This window comes from Theropithecus gelada, chromosome 2 (assembly GCF_003255815.1).
Source record: "Theropithecus gelada isolate Dixy chromosome 2, Tgel_1.0, whole genome shotgun sequence".
NCBI lineage: Eukaryota > Metazoa > Chordata > Mammalia > Primates > Cercopithecidae > Theropithecus > Theropithecus gelada.
In genome coordinates this window covers 60,208,756-60,227,886 of record NC_037669.1, presented here as the reverse complement: position 1 = coordinate 60,227,886, position 19,131 = coordinate 60,208,756, and the positions used below count along the sequence as shown (strand labels likewise).

Below are 19,131 nucleotides of genomic sequence, written 5' to 3'. Positions count from 1 at the left end.
ATTCAATTCCAAAAGCGTAAATCCCTAAAGTGTAAAATCCCAAAAATCTCAGTCATAGGATAACTGCATGTTAGGCCAGCTCTTAAATGCCCATAATCTATTACTGCAGTACACTTTTTCTTATGTCAGATTTTAAAAGTTTTTTTCAGTATTTTAAATTGTCAGGATTATTATTATTATTATTATTATTGTTTTTAAGGCAGAGTCTCACTGTGTTGCCCAGGGTGGAGTGCAGTGGTGCAATCTCGGCTCACTGCAACCTCCGCCTCCCAGGCTCAAGCGATTTTCCTGCCTTACCCTCCCGAGTAGATGGAATTACAGGCATGCACCACCACGCCTGGCTAATTTTTTTGTAGTTTTAGTAGAGACAGCATTTCACCATATTGGCCAGGCTGGTCTCGAACTCCCGACTTAAAGTGATCCACTGCCTCAGCCTCCCAAAGTGGTGGGATTATAGGTGTGAGCAGCTGCGCTCAGCCCTGTCAGCATTATTTTTTACGATTCACTATGCTATGTATTTCATCTTCGCATCATTTTCAATATTGGAGATTTAAATCGTGTGGAGACTAATATTAAAGAGTTCTGATTCATTTTATGCATTCTTCTGCAAGTTTAACTTAATGAAAGTGCATCGTCACAACGTTGACATTGTGAATATGTAAAAACATGGGAACTTCCCCTGTAAATGAAAATGAAGAGATGTTCTTCCTCGATGAATGAAGAGATGTTTGTGTTTGTGAAAGATAAAACTACTTGAGCTCTCAGCGATTTGGGCAACTGCACATCCAGTGGTGACCCTCCATGGTTTTGATCGATCTCGTCAAAAGACTCAGGTTGCTGGTCATGGTATTTCTTTCAGATGACTGCGGTATGAGCTTGGTGCATGCAATCACCAACCATAGTGATATGCGATTTTACATTTCCCTTTTTATCTATTTATTTATGGTTAATCTGCTTATACTCCCTGTGACCATTGTTAGTGTACTTGAGTGTTTATACTTGCAAAAATATGTATGTTACTATTCCCCATTTTATTATATAAAATGGCCTGTGAAGTGTTCTGTTGTATTTTCACGTGTTTCTCAAATCCCCTTTTAAAAATATCAGTCTCTTTTAAAGAATTTTAAAATTATTTTAATTTAAAAATTTTTAATTTTAACATTTTTGTATTTTGGGGATTTTGGTCTTTTTTGACCTTTGGGGATTTTAACATTTGGGATTATGGTATTCTGGATTGTTGTGCCTTTTGGGATTATGATTATATCTTTTTCCCAAATAATCAGCAGCTCTCGATCATGTTATAAATAATGCAAACTACACTCTTTTCTTTCTTAAGTAGTACTTGTACTTTTGGAAAATTTATTAATAGTATTAATAAAACCATGGGAAGCTGTGATTTCTGTTGATATGTAAAATGGAGTGAGGTGCTAGGTTCAGGTACTTACAGATACTCCCAGGCTGGGGTGCAGTGATGCCATCATGACTCACTGCAGCCTTGACCACCTGAGCTCAAGTGATCCTCCTGCCTCGGCCTCCCAGAGTGCTAGAATTATAGGCGTGGACTACTGCGCCCAGCCGACAGATAGCTTTTTAACTTACGTGAATGTCCAGCTAGACATAGAATTGTATGGGATAAATGATGGTTCATCCTTGCATAGGACTGTAATATGCATTCACTATACCCAGCACCCCTAGCTCCTGTCCACTGAACATCAGTAGCACCCTCTTCCAGTCATTGCACCAATCCATAATCTACCCAGAGTCTGTGCTGGGAACGTGGGAATCTAGTTGAATAGGTGGGGAAGGTTGGTCAATCCTGCATGTATGTATATTTAGTGCATATGCCCATAGTGGGCTATCTTTGTGGAAGGTCTGTGTGTCTTTAGTTGTCCTGACTTTGCTTTTCTGGTATAAAGATCATTCTGTTCAGTGAGATCTTATTAATACATCTCCAACTCTTTCCTCTCCTACACTTTTTACCACAGGGGTTGTAAATTCAGATTCCTCTTGGCCGTGCAGGAAACCAACAGGAATAAAGTGGGCTTGGTGGGTAGTGTTGCCAAGTGGAGGGTCCTGTGGGTGAGTCTGGAGGGGCAGCTCTACCTCCCTACTGTCACTGCTTGGGAACGTGGGCTGAGAGCTGCTGCCACGTCTTCTGCTTTTTAAGAGAAGATAAAAATCCATGCTTTTATGTGTAATATCTCAATTTTGGAAAAGATGTTGGAAACTAACTCAATTAAGGCTTGAAATATACACTCAACACCAAGAGAAATGGCTCAGGCCGGATGTGGTTCTCCAGCCCTGTTTTCAACCTGTGCTCTATATGTTATGTTTCATCAGCAAGTCCTTTTGACATTCCTTCCTATGAATGAACTGTGAAGAAAACAGCATGGTTGAAAAAAGTTCAATCATAAGGTGATCAAAAATGGTCAACTCCTTATTAAAAAGAGAAAAACAGTGATCTCTCTCATGCTGTTTATGCTTTAAAAAAATAAAAAAGGAAGCCAGTTATTTTCCCTGATTTAAGATTACTGATGTAACTTTCAGGTCTTTTTTTTTTTTTTTTTTTTTTTGAGATGGAGTCTTGCTCTGTCGTCAGGCTGGAGTGTTGTGGCACGATCTTAGCTCACTGCAACCTTCACCTCCTGGGTTCAAGCGATTCTCCTACCTCAGCCTCCTGAGTAGCGCGCCACCTCGCCTGGCTAATTTTTTGTATTTTAGTAGAGATGAGGTTTCATCATTTTGGCCAGGATGGTCTCGATCTCCTGAACTCAAGATCCGCCTGCCTTGGTGTCCCAAAGTTCTGGGACTACAGGCGTGAGCCACTGCACCCGGCCTCAGGTCTTGAATGTTGACTTTGTGCTTCACTTTCTGCAGTTCCTACTTTTCTGCTTAGCTGGAACTTTTCCCCCTAGTGTCTTAAAGTCATCTACATGTTTCATTCGATTTACGTTCCCACCAGCCAATAAGATGTTGTATTTTGGGCAGCCACTTTGCCGTTGGGACTGATGGCCAGTCTCCAGTGGGTTTTCATTTTTATTTTTGTCAACTACTATGCAGCACCCCAATCAGAGGTCAGATTATTTTAAATTAATGCCATTTAAGGAATTAGTTGTCTAGACCACTTGACTTCCTTTTGACTAGGATAAGCAACATAAACAGCACTTTGAAGGAGAGTGACATCTAGTGGCTGGTTACTGTCTATGCTTTTTCCTTCTCCGGGAATAACTGGATTTTGACTCTCTTGGTCATGATATCCTAAGGGTCTCTTGACAAAATGAGCTTCTTCCCATCTGCAAATCACATAATTTCTTCTAAAGGCCATTACTACTGTTTTCTGACAGCAGCGTAGCTGTTATCTTGAAACAAGCACCTACATTGTTTTGTTCTGAGAAATGATTACTTAAGTCACAGCTTTGATGAGCTAGGAAGAGCCAGAGGAGTGCCAGGTCCTTATTGTCTGGGTACTACTATGCTTGTTTTTAGAAGCCTTGCTTCAATATCACATTACATGATTCAGAGCTTGTTGACTTTAACAAAATAACCTTTCCTCACTGTTTCAGTAACCTTTCTATTGTCATTTGATAATAGTTTCTCTATCTCTGAAATAAAATAACAGGTGGCTATGAAGGGGCAGACCTTGATGTTGCTTAGGGAACATGGTGAATAATAGTGGTAGAAACCATATCATAGAGTGTTTTTTTTTCCCATTAGAAATTAAAAACAGTCCGCAACCCATTATTCAAAGGAAAAGAGTAATAGATATTTAAATTATCAGGATTTTGAAATAAGAAAAGGTAACATGTTTAAGATGCCTTTCCTTTTTTTTTTTTTTTTTTTTTTTGAGACAGTCTCACCACTCTATCACCCAGTCACCCAGGCTGGTGTGCAGTGACATGTTCATGGCTCACTGCAGCCTCAACCTCCTGGGCTTAAGTGATCCTCCCACCTCCCTGCCTGGTAGCTGGGACTACAGGCACACACCACCATGCATGGCTAAGTTTTGTATTTTTTGAAGAGTCGGGGTTTTGCCACATTGCTCAGGCTGGTCTTGAACTCCTGAGCTGAGCTGAAGTAGTCCACCCGCCTTGGCCTCCCAAAATGCCAGGATTACAGACATGAGCCACGGCGTGACTTTAAAAAATTCAGAGTACTTGACACAGAGACATGATGAAGATGTTTTTGAAGAAATTACACACATGTATTTTAGGAGGAGAATTCCAAAATATATGAGTAGGAAAAGCAAAAAAATATTAATTGATGGGATTCCTAAATTGTGTTCCTCAAAGATAACCTTGGGTTTTATTTTGATGTTTTCCCTATTCTCCTACCCGCTATTCTGTTCCTGTGTCTCCACATTTTAAACTATCAACATGAGTATGCTATTCACTTCCCTTTCTTTAACTTGCTTTTTTCCCAGTTAATATGTTGTGAATAAATTGGAATCTCTGTCATTCTTTTTTTTTTTTTTGAGACGGAGTCTCACTTTGTTGCCCAGGCTGGAGTATAGTGGTACGATCTTGGCTCACTGTAACCTCCACCTCCTGAGTTCGAGTGATTCACCTGCCTCAGCCTCCTGAGTAGCTGGGATTACAGGCGTGCACCACCATGTCTGGCTAATTTTTGGGAATATTTTTAGTAGAGATGGGGTTTCGCCATGTTGGCCAGGCTGGTCTTGAACCCCTGACCTCAGGTGATCTGCCCACCTCAGCCTTCCAAAGTGCTAGGATTATAGGCGTAAGCCACCATACCTGGCCTCTATCCTCATTTTTAATGGCTACATGGTCACTTCCTTGTATGGCAGTACTGTAATTTTAGATAACCAGCCTCTATGGGCAGAGGTTAGGTAGGGAGTGATATTCAGGATCCTGACAACCTTTGCCATTCTGAAAAAAGTTTTATGGCCTTGTGCATATGCCAGGTTGTCCTCTTAGGAGAAACTCCTAGGAGTGGAATTATTAATGTTACATCGAGTGAAAAGTTTTTTGGTCAATATTGCGTGAATATCCTTTAGAAAGGCACTTAGTATCTTACAGTAAGGGCCCATTCTTGGAATGTACTTGAGGGATTTAACCAACCAGATCTCATTCTTTTTAAGGGTAGAAACAGCCTTGATCAGTGGCCTGTAGTGTTTGTACCTTGTTACCTTTTCATCTACCTTATTGCCTTGCCTCCTGTTGAACCTAGAAGAATCATGGATGGTTTTGTCTAAATACCAGACTTGGGTTTTTTTGTCTTTTTTGAGACGGAGTTTCACTTTTGTTGCCCAGGCTGGAGTGCAATGGCATGATCTTGGCTCACTGCAACCTCTGCCTCTGGGGTTCAAGTGATTCTCCTGCTTCAGCCTCCCGAGTAGCTGGGATTACAGACATGCGCCACCATGCCCGGCTAATTTTGTATTTTTAGTAGAGATGGGGTTTCTCCATGTTGGTCAGGCTGGTCTTGAACTCCCAACCTCACGTGATCCACCCACCTCAGCCTCCCAAAGTGCTGGGATTACAGGCATGAGCCCCCGCGCCCAGCCCAGACTTGGTTTTGTGAGGGGATTTATGTAACGACTAATGTGAACTGAAATGAATTAAATTTGATATTTGTACATTTAGTAAAAAATGAAATGGGGAGTTTTCTTCTTAGAAAAGCGAATTCTTAAAATGGTCCATAAGCTTAATACATGTAATACTTATTCAGTGGTGATGTGAAGGCTCAGTTATCATTAAACTTTATAACAATTAAAATAGTATTAACTCTTAGTTTAACAGAGTTGTGACAGTTTTAGATGTGATATTTAAGAATGTCTTATTTATTTATCTGTTTTTGAGATGGAGTCTCTCTCTGTCACCCAGGCTAGAGTACAGTGGCGCGATCTCAGCTCACTGCAACCTCTGCCTCCTGGGTTCCAGTGATTCTCCTGCCTCAGCCTCCCGAGTAGCTGGGACTACATGCGCTTGCCACCATGCCTGGCTAATTTTTTGTATTTTTAGTAGAGACAGTGTTTCACCATGTTTGCCAGACTGGTCTCAAACTCCTGACCTCAGGTGATCTGCCTGCCTCGGCCTCCCAGAGTGCTGGGATTACAGGCGTGAGCCACCACTCCTGGCCAAGAATATCTTTATTTTAAAAGAAGTCTTTAGATATTTATTCTCCAATTTTGTTTTAATTTTCTGTTCTTCCCCTGCCTTTTATATGTCTTTTGACAAATGTCCATGCTCTTTAGAGCTGCTGGTGTTTAATTAGTCTTTAATGTGGAATATATGCCTTCTTGATGGCTATTTTGACATTTCTTTCTAGATAAACCAGTAACCATTGGGTTGCTGTTTTTGTACTGTACTTATTCTAAGCATAGGTAGAAACATAATATTAGTATTTCTTAAACTGAAGCCATTGGACGTTCTTGAGAGTAAGGGGAATGTTCATGAGCATTTTTCCACTTAAAGATGAGTTCTTTGATCATTTGAGTCCAAGAAATGCTACTTAAGAACTCTCTAAGGGTGAGTCCTTTCTGTGTGGGCTTTGAACAAGGAAAAACCATATTTCCATGTGGGAAAATGTTGTATTTTATTTTACTGAATCCATTGGGTTTTCTCCCTTTGATATTTTTCCCCTCTTGAGTTTGCAGTCAGTGTTAGCTGAGAACTCTTAAGCAGAAAGAACAAACGGCTCTCCACAAAGAGTAAGCCTTCATTCCAAATGGATGCAGTCCAATGTTTTGTTTGGAAAACTACCTGCAGAACCTGTGGGTACTGTAGAAATCTCCAAAGGGAGTGTAAGCTCAGGCATGAAATTAGGGAGAACAAGAGGTGGGAGGCTGCTAAGGAGAGTATTTATGCAGAGGAAAGAAAAGATTCAGGAGAACTGTGCTGAGGGCAACTTGCATGCCAAAGATTGCCATGTTGCAAGCACTGGTATTATTTCCGAATGTGTCTTGCACTCAGTGGATTTTATCCTTATGTCACTGAGAATAGCAGACTGGTAACTAATTCTGAAAGAGAGAGAGGGAAGTTTTGAATGGGCCATTGTTTTAAAGAGCTGATGCCAGATGTGGTCAACTTGCAGTGATCCACGCTAACGTGTGCGGATCATTCCCCTCCTGTAATATGGTTTCATTTTGGCTTAGAATTGCTTCCTGCAGTTCATTTTTCTCAAAAGATGTGCTTTCCTAAAAATACCTATGTTCTAGGTAGAAATGGAACAGATGCTGAATTTGAAGGAAACAGAAAGGTTCTTGACCCAGCCAACTTAGGTCACCTTTTGAAATGTTAATCGTCAGAACATTTCTTAGTTTTAGAAACTAATGTATAATAATAATGATTAAAATTTATGATCAAATGGCAATTATGTGTCTGGCATACATTTTCTCTAATCTCTACAATGGCCCTAAAAAGGCTTCCGTTGTCCCCATTTTGTGATGAGAATACTGAGTGAGGCTTGGTGGGATTCAGTAGAGAGGACAAGATGATGAGGCAGGTAGGTAGGGGACCCAAGACCGTGTCCAGAAGACTGTGAAAATGAAGACATTACCTGGGAAATAGGACCCACTGGCACCTGGTAGCATCTTGACCTAAGGAAAGGAGACACTTGAGGAAGAGTGCTTTCAAAACCCTTCTGAAGTACACTCTTATCATCAGGGTTTTACCATTCATCAGATTCAATACTGAATTTCTTCTCAGTTATTTTACTTCCCCTCCACCAGTCTCTGTTTGGGAGATGGGTTGGGATAACAGTTTGCTGACTGCTTAGGATAAAGCCCATCACCATTATTGTAGTGTGGTAACAGTGCTTTCAGAGTTGCACAGGTGAATGAATTTGGGAAGGTGGCCCTGCCAGACTATTCTAGAACCTTCTATTCAGCTTTACCATGTCCCCTCTAGCATGTCACATTTGGAATGATAACCTCTCCCAGCCTCATTTGCAGCTATATAGTTTATCCATATGTGGACTTGAACACTATCTCTGCCACTTAATAAATGTGTGGTTTAAAAAACATTAAGCAAAGTTTCAAATGTACCCAGAAGAAGAGAAATGGTATAACAAATCCCTTTCCTACCCATCATCCAACTAGCTATGCAAGGATGACCAACTTTTTTAATCACTTTGAGTCAATTTCTTCTTTAAAAGTGGGGTCATAATGTTCCCTTCAGGGAATGATTATAAAAATTGATTACATTATAATTAATGTCTAACAAGAATAACTAATAACTCCATGTGTGCTACAGTGTATCGGGTACTGTGCAGTGAAGTTCCTGTGAGGTGCAGGTACCATTTTATCCTTATTTTACAAAGGAGGAGACGGAGGCTCACTGATACTAAATAACACATTCAAGTTCACAAAACCACAAACCACCCAAATCCAGCATTTAAATTCAGTCTTCTTTTAGTCCAAAGCCTTAAAGAGGACTTTCACAAATTGTAAAGGGGCTACGCAAATTCCCTCCTTCCCTCTTTTCTTGGAAGATATTTCAGCTCTTGACTTATTCTCACCCTAAGCAAATACCCATGAATTCCTTAAAGAAAGAAAAAAAAACAAAAACAAAAACATTTTAAAGAAGCCAAAAAGGTCAACAAAGCAAAGGCAGAGTGGATGGGCTGTTTGAACCCTTTGGCTCATTTCATGAAGCCTCAGTGTGTGTATGCAGGGATTTGCTTATTTCTGTGATTCTTGTATTAACTGGCGACATTTGTTCTGCATAACTGCAGTAGACTAGAACACATTGTTCCCTCTTTGTGACCAATCTTTCTTCTCATTGCACAGCACGCTGCAGACTTGGAAAAGAAGCAGAATGAGACAGAAAACAGGAAATTGCTGGGGACCGTAATCCAGTATGGCAATGTGATCCAGGTAGGTCAAGGCGTCTCTTCCCTTCTGAAACTGAAGCGTTACAAAGAACACAGCTGGGAAAACAAACACATAAGACAGGGTTTGGACACCTTTATGGTAGGACTCCATGGAGGCAGCCAGTTTATTGCAAAAAGTCTAGTGTTTCTTGTTAGATGTGATGGACTCTTGGGCTGTTTGGTTGGTCATCTCTCAGTGTGAGCATCTACTTCTCTCTGTCTGTGGCTGATCGTTTCACTCCAGACACTTCAAATGGGAAGCTTCCTACTTTAAAAGGAACCTGGCTGTTGCAGTTCTGTTTAACTTATAATGCTTGAAAATTCTTCCTATTTGGTGAAGATTAGCTTCCCTGTAACTTTTATCTACTGGCCAAGAAGAGCTGCTCCCCAGAGGTAATAAGAGCAATTCTGTACCTTTGGGACTTTTCAAATAAAAAATACTTCTCATTTTGATACATTTTATACTTATCAAAAATATTTATTGTTTTCATGTCCGGTCTCATGGATTGCTTATCTTTTGTGCCTTTACATTTGTCATGGAGATAAAACACAAACCAGGAAACAGCTAATACAGGTTTTGCTCAGAAGATCTCTCTGGGTCCATGCCAGTCTTCATGGAAGCCCAGTGCAACATGTGGCTTTCTTGATTTGTCCAGGCACAAAGAGTAGTGGTTACCAACTGTTGAGCACCTAGACCCGTTTGATGATCTTCCTTCATTTTTTTCCTTTTTGAAAGATTTTGCCCACTGTGTAAACATTACTAATTACATAGGAATCCTTCCCCTTTCTCTTGCTATTAGGTATAGAGCAGGGCTAATCAGGAAGATGGGAACACTAGTAAAAGATTGGTAAAAGCAACCTTTTGGGGTTAAATGGGCTCTTTACATTAGGCCTTTTGAAATAGTGAAAGTAGCTTGAGAATCTGGTTGAAGATTAGATCCTGCCAGTCCCACTCATCCACTTCCTCCTCCTTAAGTTCCATCCTCTTCAGAATGGACACAAGTGTCCAGGTGGGCTCCAAGTTCAGTGTCAGCTTTATTACTAAGCCAGGCCAGTGCCCTGAAATTCAGAGTACAAGACTTCCTGATTTGGTTAGATTGGAGAATATGGCTTGACCCGAAGATGAAAGGTGCAGAGGCTAAGGACATAAACTTCTAAATGCATTCCGATTCAGGTTTTGTAACTCACTGTGAGATTTGGGGCAAGAAATCTTGCCATGTGTTACTTTACTTACCAGCAAAATGGAAATGGTAATGGCATCTGCTCTTTAGCATGGTTGAGAGGTGCCTGTCCCAGAATAAGCTGTGGATACACCGTAATTAATCTTAGTTATTATTACTTCCCCCAACCCTGGATCTTGGGGCCTACCTGTAGGTAACTTTGGTTTATAAACAAACTGAGTCTGGCACCTAGACAGATATGTGCAGGACCAGAGGCCACTCACCAAGGGATCAGTTGAGGGATTGGAAAGACGTTGCCTTTTCCTTGTTTATTTTAGCTAGGGGTCATCGGGGCTTATGGATCAGACAGGTTATTCTTCTACCTCCAACAGCACCGTTCGGGGATTTGGAGGACCTCTGAACACTTCTAGCAGCTGTATCTGTTACCATGTGAAAAGGAGGATATTCGCAATTAGCAATGGAGTCTCATTCTGGTTATACCATTTCTTTTTCCTTTTTTTTTTTTTTTTTTTTTTTTTGAGACAGAGTCTTGCTCTGTCACCCAGGCTGAAGTGCAGTGGTGCCATCTTGGCTCACTGCAAGCTCCGCCTCCCAGGTTCACGCCATTCTCCTGCCTCAGCCTCCCGAGTAGCTGAGACTACAGGCACCCGCCCCCACACCCGGCTAATTTTTTGTGTTTTTTTAGTAGAGACAGGGTTTCACCGTGTTAGCCAGGATGGTCTCGATCTCCTGACCTCGTGATCTGCCCACCTCAGCCTCCCAAAGTGCTGGGATTACAGGCGTGAGCCACCACGCCCGGCCGGTTGTACCATTTCTCAAGGGATTGGGCAGTCTTTCATATTCCTTTCCACTTTCTCTTATAACCTGTTGAGTTGGGAAGCCTTGGCCAACTGTTTCTGGTCTAGACTGACTATCAGACACGTTATATCCCGTCTAGGTCTTCAGTCTTTCCATACTGCTCATATAATTGTTACCCGAAAACCAAGAATAAAGTACTTGGAAATTCAAACCATTTTCTTCCAAATTAAATGACAATCCTCCAGAGGGGTTGCATTTTATTTTATTTAATTTTTTTAGAGACAGCGTCTTGCTCTGTCACCCAAGCTGGAGTACAGTGGTGTGATTTCAGCTCGCTGTAGCCTGCAACTCCTGGGCTCAGGTGATCCTCCCACCTTAGCCTCCTGAGTAGCAGGGACTCCAGGTGTGTACTCCCACACTTGGTTGATTTTAAATATTTTGTAGAGACAAGGTCTCCCAGTGTTGTCCCGGCTTGTCTCAAACTCCTGGGCTCAAGCAATCTTCTGCCTCTGCCTCTGAAAGTGCTGGGATTACAGACATGAGCCACTTCGCTTGGCCCTGCTTTGTTTTTTAAACTCTTGCCTGTGCTCAGAGTGGCCTTCCTCAGCTCCACCTATGTGTCAGGGCATGCCACACTGCAGTTCCTTAGCCCGTTCACACAGGGTTAGGTCTATCCCACTGACAGATGGCAGCTGATGATGGAACAGTTGACCTGAGCAACATCCATCTTGTCCAAGGCTATGCTGAAAAATAAAACATGACAGTTTTTCTTGTATTCTGCCCTCTCTTTCTGCTCCCTTTTCTCTTCTTCCTTTTCTAATCATCTGCAGCCTTAGGCACTTTGTGATTCTTTAGCTTCACCAGCAGCTCAATGGTGGGAGGAATGTTTGCTACATAGTTGATATGATTGAAAGAAGGAATGGTAGAAAATTCAGATTTGCTGACACTCACTTTATTCTCTTGGTGGGTTTTTAGCTCCTGCATTTGAAAAGTAATAAATACCTAACAGTGAATAAGAGGCTTCCCGCTCTATTGGAGAAGAACGCCATGAGAGTCACATTGGATGAGGCTGGAAATGAAGGGTCCTGGTTTTACATTCAGCCATTCTACAAGCTGCGATCCATTGGAGACAGCGTAAGTGCGGATTCTCCGCCTAGAAAGTGTTCCGTGCCGTGCTTCCAAGTGTGACTGTATATTAGAGTCAAGGAGGAGACTTTGAAAGTTGGAACCAGACCCTCGTCCTGCATAAAGAGAAGGGAATTGCTATGGAAACTAGTGTTTGGGAAACAGGGAGCTGTGGAGAGAAGTGTGGCCTAAATACTGTCACTGTGTTTTTCCTCCTGGACGTCTGAAAACATTGTATGAACAGCCCATTGCCTTAGGAACTTTACCACAAAAACAGCTCTCCTGTATTAATGTCCTGGAGAGGGTCCCTGTCATTCCAGACCCATTAGTGGAATAGAAATGTCTTTTCTATTTTGGAAATAAAGTTAATAAAGGATGGAGGATGGAAGAGAAATAACCTACCCATAGTAGGGGAGGAGAGTAGAAATTGCGATCAGCTTCATTTGTTCCTATGTTGAGAAGCATTCAGGCTCCCCATCGTGTTCAGCAATGCAGTGGGTCTGGAGCAGGGCCCACTCCCGAGGGTTCTCTAGTATATAAAGCCACAGGAAACCTTAGAGCAGTTCTGATATTTGTTGGCTGAATTAGTCAGCCATTATGTGGGCATATACTTAACAGTGATTGTGGTTAAATGCTATCAGCTATGTTTTTGACCTTGTTAATGATTCTAAAATAGCTGCTTTTTATTGAAAAATATGCCTCAAACAGCATGAAATAGTCTCAAAATACCCAACCAGCTTTAACTTTAAAACTGGTTTTGACACTTTTTAATAGTGCCGTTTAAATTTACAAGCTTTGCAAAGTTCAAATATGTTTATATATTTGTATGTATATGATAAGGAATGTACCAGAAACATGTGGTACCAGACCATTCCCTCATAGTTGGTAAATAATTGATCCTTAACTGTGAACAGGAAGAAAAGCCCAGTAAAACTTAGGTTTCACCAAAAGTGTTGGATTTATCAAATGAACTTATATTCATTTGGAGTTAGAGAAAATTCAATTGTATATGCTTCTCAAATGTGATAAGCTTGAAAATAGATGGTTTTTCATGTTAGGAAACATCTTCTCTAACCAAAAATAGAAAACAAGTGTGCCTTATTCTGAATTTCATTTTCAGCACATCCTTTGCTTTCCTATCCTTTAAATGAATCTGTGTGTGGCCATGACTTAGTTGAGAAGATGAGATGGACTTGAATTTAAAATAGTATTTTACAAAAAATAAGTGTAGACCCATTTGTGGGCCATGACATCAATTTAGTGGCTTGTGACTATCCTGTTTGAAAATGGAATAGAACAGAAAGGTCAGACTGTGTTATACCACATAATGATAAGTATTGTTTTTTTTGGGGGGGGCAACTTTTGTTTTAGTTATATGTATAGTATATTGTATATATTATAAATATACAAACATGCATATAAGTCTAAATGGCTATATATATGACCTGATCATAGAAAATGTATTTCCAAATGTTATAGTAAAAATATGAAAGTAATTGCTTTAGAAACATAAAGTTGTGGCTTTGTCTGTCAAAGATAAAGACTTACTCAGACTCTATCTTTTTTTTTCTTAAATTTACTTAAAACTTATTTATATAGGTACCCTAAACTGAAGTGTTTTTTTGTTTGTTTTTTCCTGCTCTGGACTGGCTTTGAAATATCTCTGTATAATCAGTGACACTCGGGGAACAAAATTCAGGTTTAACCTTGTAAACATGACCCCTTCTACACAGGGTCAGCTTTTGAGGGAGGTATGGTGTGTGCTGTATCTTTATACTTGCTGGGGATAGGCCTTGCCTCCTTCAACACAGACACATACGTCTCCTAGAACTGCCCAGTGGTCAATCTGCAGTCCTTATCAGTTTTGTGCAAAGCTGTATTGCTCCTTTCCTTTCCAGGTGGTCATAGGTGACAAGGTTGTTCTGAACCCCGTCAATGCTGGTCAGCCCCTACATGCTAGCAGCCATCAACTGGTAGATAACCCAGGCTGCAATGAGGTAAGGACGTTGAGTTATGCCTGTGGGCATGGGTATCCTGCAGGAGCAGGTCTGGCTGGCGCCAGTGCATGCGTGTGCTGAGAGTGACTTCCGCAGTGACTTGGGGCAGATGCCCATTCTGCAGGTGAAGAAACAGGCCCAGGGTCAAGGCTGCCATGTAAGGCTGTGCAACTCTGTGTATTCAGTAGTAGATGCGGGCTGATATTCACTCTAGTGCTCAGTTTGCTAAGCCTCACATCACTGAGGGATTGTTTTTTAATTTGTGAAGCCAGAGATGACCCCTTTTACTAATTACTTTCTGGCCATAGGAGCACCTTTTTCTAATTTGTCTCCCTATACAGGATGCCTCTTTCTAATTTGTTCAAAAAGGAACACTGCAGATTATCAGCAGCTCTGCAAGGGTGATAGCTTGCTTTTGGCAATACATCTCCTTATCCTCTAAATTGGCAATTATAGGATACAAGGAGGTTACTTCCTTGTGACATAAATATTTGTCTGATGGGTAAGGACACAAACTCTTCAGTGGGATAGATGTGGATTCACATCCTGCCTGCCATTCCTAGCTCTGTGATGGTAGGTTGGTTACCCGGTCTCCCTGCATATCAGTTTCCTTATCTCTGAAATGGGGGTGGTGGTCAGACCTATTTTTTAGGGTGTTGCAAAGAATTAAAGGAGATGGTGCATGTTAGCGCCTAAACCTAGTGCCTGGCATAGATTTAGTGCACAAACAATGGCTGCTGTTGTTAACAATGCTCATTAACATTTTCGAGTGTATACACTGGACTCATTTTTTTCCCTTTATAGCTCATTCCATTTTGTAAGTACTTATTTTCATCAGGCCTCTACTTTCTGGCTACAGAACAAGAGACTTGGAGGAAACGGAAAATATCATTCCAGAAAGGCAGTTGGTTCCATTAGTCATGGTTGGACTGTGCATAGTGATTGGTGCAAATGAACCATTTATTGCCAAACTCTGCCAATTGCATTTGCAGGTGCTGTGATTTTAGTGGCATCAATCTTTAGAGTTTTTAGTCTGAAGTACAGCCCTGCTTCCTAGGCTGCAGTGAGAAATTTGGGGGCTGGATGACACAGTTGTTGTGAGGGGTACGTGAAAAAATAACTCTGATCTGTTTTTCAGGTCAACTCCGTCAACTGCAATACAAGCTGGAAAATAGTCCTTTTCATGAAATGGAGTGATAACAAAGATGACATATTAAAGGGGGTGAGTTTGATGCTTTATGGGCTGAGCGTTACTTGACTCTTCTTGAGGGCAGCAGTCTAATTCTCTGTTTAAATTCTTTTTTCCTTAATTCTTTGTCGTGTTGACTTTTAGGGTGACGTGGTGAGGCTGTTCCATGCTGAGCAGGAGAAGTTTCTCACCTGTGACGAACACAGGAAGAAGCAGCATGTCTTTCTGAGAACCACGGGCCGGCAGTCGGCCACATCTGCCACTAGTTCAAAAGCCCTGTGGGAGGTGGAGGTAAGGATAGGGTGGAGAAAGGGCTCTTTCTATATATATTCTACAAATATATATACATATATATACCTGTATATGTCTATACACCTATATATCCAACACCTACACACATACACATACACAGAATACGTGTGTGTGTGTGTGTGTGTGTATATATTTATATGTATATGTCACAAACGGGTACTTATACCCACCCTGTTCCAAAAATGGGTTGTGGATGGCTTAGTGAAGTAAGCGCATCATGACATATCATGGTGCTGGATGTTTGTGCAGAGGGAAAGAATAAGTACTTTGGAAACAAATTCAAAAATGAAATTAGAAATATCTTTCTCTGAGCCATCTAATCTCTTCTATTGTTTTCTTTCCTTTGCTCATTTATCTATCACAACAATATTTAACCAAGTGTCTACCTGACGTGATACATAGGTGATGCCCACATTGGCGATGGGGCAGAAATGAGAAGATATGCACCCAGATAACTAGAACACACAGGGGGATGGTGAAGGTGATAAGAGGCATATTCCACATGCTTTGGAGGTTTCAGTGAGAGAGAGTGAATGTCTGGTTGGCTGAAGAATTAAGGAAGACTTCCTGAAGGAGATAGCATCTGATCTGGTACCTGCAGGATGATTTATATTTCAGAAGGAAGAGATGAATGGAGTAGGTTACTTCATGTAAAAGAATGATGCAGAATGTGGAAACACGAAGCAGCGTAGGATAAAACTCAGTAACTTGTTTGGTGAAGGTCATGGGATAGGCGTGGAAAATTAAACAGAAACTGTTTTTGGAGACCAGAGCCTGAAGGGCCATATATCCAGGCTATAGGGAGTTGGGATTTCATTTATGGACAGGAGAGAAATGTGGAAAGTTGTTTGAGGAAGGGAGTAACGTAATCAGTGTGCAACTTAAAGAAGCTAGAAGATTCTGCCCACAGCATGTAGTTTATTGTGAGGAGAGTCTAGAATTGCAGGATAAAGAAGGAAATTATCTGAATGCTTGGTGAAAGAGGCAATGAGAGCTTCAACTAACATGGAGCTCTTTCGTCACCTCAAGCCTTCCTTTCTGTGTAATTGCAGCATGAATTAGAATTCTAGTTTAAATTTTGAATTTGAATAGATACATTTTTCTGTCTCTGCTTGCCTTCTCTCTTCCTCCTCCCTAGCTTCAATTGTTTCATGTTGCTATTGAGGACTAGCCTATGTACAGTAAAGTGCCCAAGTCAAAGTATACAACTCAGTGAATTTTTACGTATACATTCAGCCATGTAACCAGCACCTAGAACAAGAAACAGAACGATAGCTGCACCCAAAAGGTCCCTTGAGCCTCTCTTTCCCAGCAGTGTTTCCTTTTTCCTCCTGGAGACTTCTATCTCCATAAATTAGTATTACCTCTTCTTGAACTTTGTATAAATGAAGTCATACGGTATACAGTCTTTATGTTCTGTTTTTTTTTTTTTTTTTACTCAGTATAATTATTTTGAGATTCATATATATTGTTGTATGTATCAGATTAATTTGTTCCTTTATATTGTTGCATAATAGTCCATCATATGGATACACCACAATTTGTTAATCTGTTCACCTGTTGATGAACATTTGAGTTGTTCCCAATTTCTGGCTATTTCAAATAAAGCTTCTAGGGATATTTGTGTACAAGTTTCTGTATGGATGTAACTTTCCTTCATTTCTCTTGATTAAATACTTAGCAGTGGATTGGCTGGATCATATGATAGCCGTTGTATGGTATGGTATGGTATATATTCAACTTCATAAGAAATTGCTAAACTGTTCTCCAAAGTGGTTGGACCATTTTACATTCCCACAAGTCATGTGTGCGAGTTCTAGTTCTTCCACATCCTTACCAACGCCTGATATGGTCAGTCTTTTCAGTGTTAGTCATTCTAGGAGGTACATAGTGAAATTGCAATGTGGGTTGAATTTGCATCCCCCATTTGATTTAGTAGGTGTGTAGTGAAATTTCATTGTGGGTTTGGTTAACGACGTTGAGCATTTTTCTCATGTGCTTATTTGCCCTCTGTGTAGCTTCTCTGGTGAAATGTTTGTTCAGATATTTTGCCCATTTAAAAAATTGTCTTACCACTCTTTTAACATGGATATTGTAAGAATCAAGTTCAGCCGGACATGGTGGCTCAGGCCTGTAATCCCAGCACTTTGGGAGGCTGAGGCGGGTTGATCACCTGAGGTCGGGAGTTCGAGACTAGCCTGACCAACATAGAGAAACCTTGTCTCTACTAAAAAATACCAAATTAGACGAGCATGATGGTGCATGCCTGTAATCCCAGCTACTTGTGAGGCTGAGGCAGGAGAATCACTTGAATCTGGGAGGCGGAGGTTGCAGTGAGCTAAGATTGCATCACTGCACTCCAGCCTGGTCAACAAGAGCGAAACTCCATCTCAAAAAAAAAGAAAAAAAAATCAAGTTCATCTTGGGCATTGTATAGAAAAGTTTCCACAGTTATGATAAAAAGGAATCTATATAAAGTTTTTGTTAATTCCCACCCTCTATCCATTTTCCCCTTTCTTCCTCTTCTCTACCTGCATTTGCCCTTTAGTTACTGTATGTGTCTACACAGGGACCTGTCAATCCTACTAGATTATAAACTCCTTGAGAGACATCAGAATGAAATATCAGTTGTCAGATTCTTTTAACAATTATGTCTTCAGAGTTTTTGCTTTAACATCTAAAAAAAGGTTCATTTTCTCATTTTAAACTATTTAAATACTCTAGGTGACATAGATCACTCATTTGCCTATGACCTTTTAGAAAAGTTGTTTTGGCCAGGTGTGGTGGCACATGCCTGTAATCCCAGCACTTCGGGAGGCCAAAGTGGGAGGTTCACTGATGGTCAGGAATTCAAGGCCAGCCTGGTCAACATGACGAAACCCTGTCTCTACTAAAAATATGAAAATTAGCCAGGCGTGATGACACACGTCTATAATCGCAGCTACTTGGGAGGCAGAAGCACAAGAATCACTTGAACCTGGGAGGCGGAGGTTGCAGTGAGCCAAGATTGCACCACTGCTCTCCAGCCTGGGTGACAGAGCGAGACCCTGTCTCAGAAAAGAAAAGTTGTTTTGTTAAAATATTGTACATATGCTTAATCTAAATTTGCATTGACTATGTTTTGGTGTATTTATAAATGGTGAACTCAGTTTCTGAAATAAAACTTTTTGTTTGCCAAAGAAAAACCTGCAAAAAACAAAACTGCTTGAGAGCCAGAATTTGGTCTTGAACTTTATCATTGAAGATTGATGCCCCCATGGTCCCCACCACAGAGTTTTTTACATTCAGAACAGTCTCTCAAAACCACTTCTCATGTGTGATTTGGATATTGGTACCAAAAAAAATGGAGACTTTCTCATCTTTCAGAGTTAATTTAAAGTAATAATGCAAACTAAGGAAATATAGAAAATCAAGAAAACAAGGGCAGAAGTGAAGTGTTGTTTCACTAATTTAATGTGCCTACTTCCATTGAGCTGTTTTTCTATGAACAGGATATTTTTGCATGGTTGATACCATTTTATAAGCAATTTTTCACCTTGTTCTCCTGAATTGCTTAGGGAGACATTGAATATTTCTTTCTCTCATTTTTTAAAATGGATTCTGGCAAGTCAAGTGCCCCTCAAAATAAAAGAGAGAAGACAACATCGTGTATTTATATTTGTAGTAATGAGCCAGGGTTTACATTATATGTCTGTAG

The 19,131-nt window shown here is 40.7% G+C and overlaps 1 protein-coding gene across 1 annotated transcript in view; it reads left to right on the top strand.

Annotated features, from left to right (window-relative positions):
- ITPR1 (inositol 1,4,5-trisphosphate receptor type 1) overlaps positions 1–19,131 on the top strand; it is a 354,161-nt gene that overhangs the window by 136,414 nt on the left and 198,616 nt on the right. Inside the window, exons 6-10 of the mRNA XM_025375486.1 lie at positions 8,750–8,836; positions 11,787–11,945; positions 13,835–13,933; positions 15,072–15,155; positions 15,267–15,413. Coding sequence (XP_025231271.1) covers positions 8,750–8,836; positions 11,787–11,945; positions 13,835–13,933; positions 15,072–15,155; positions 15,267–15,413 — 576 coding nt within the window. The remainder of the gene's footprint in view (positions 1–8,749; positions 8,837–11,786; positions 11,946–13,834; positions 13,934–15,071; positions 15,156–15,266; positions 15,414–19,131) is intronic.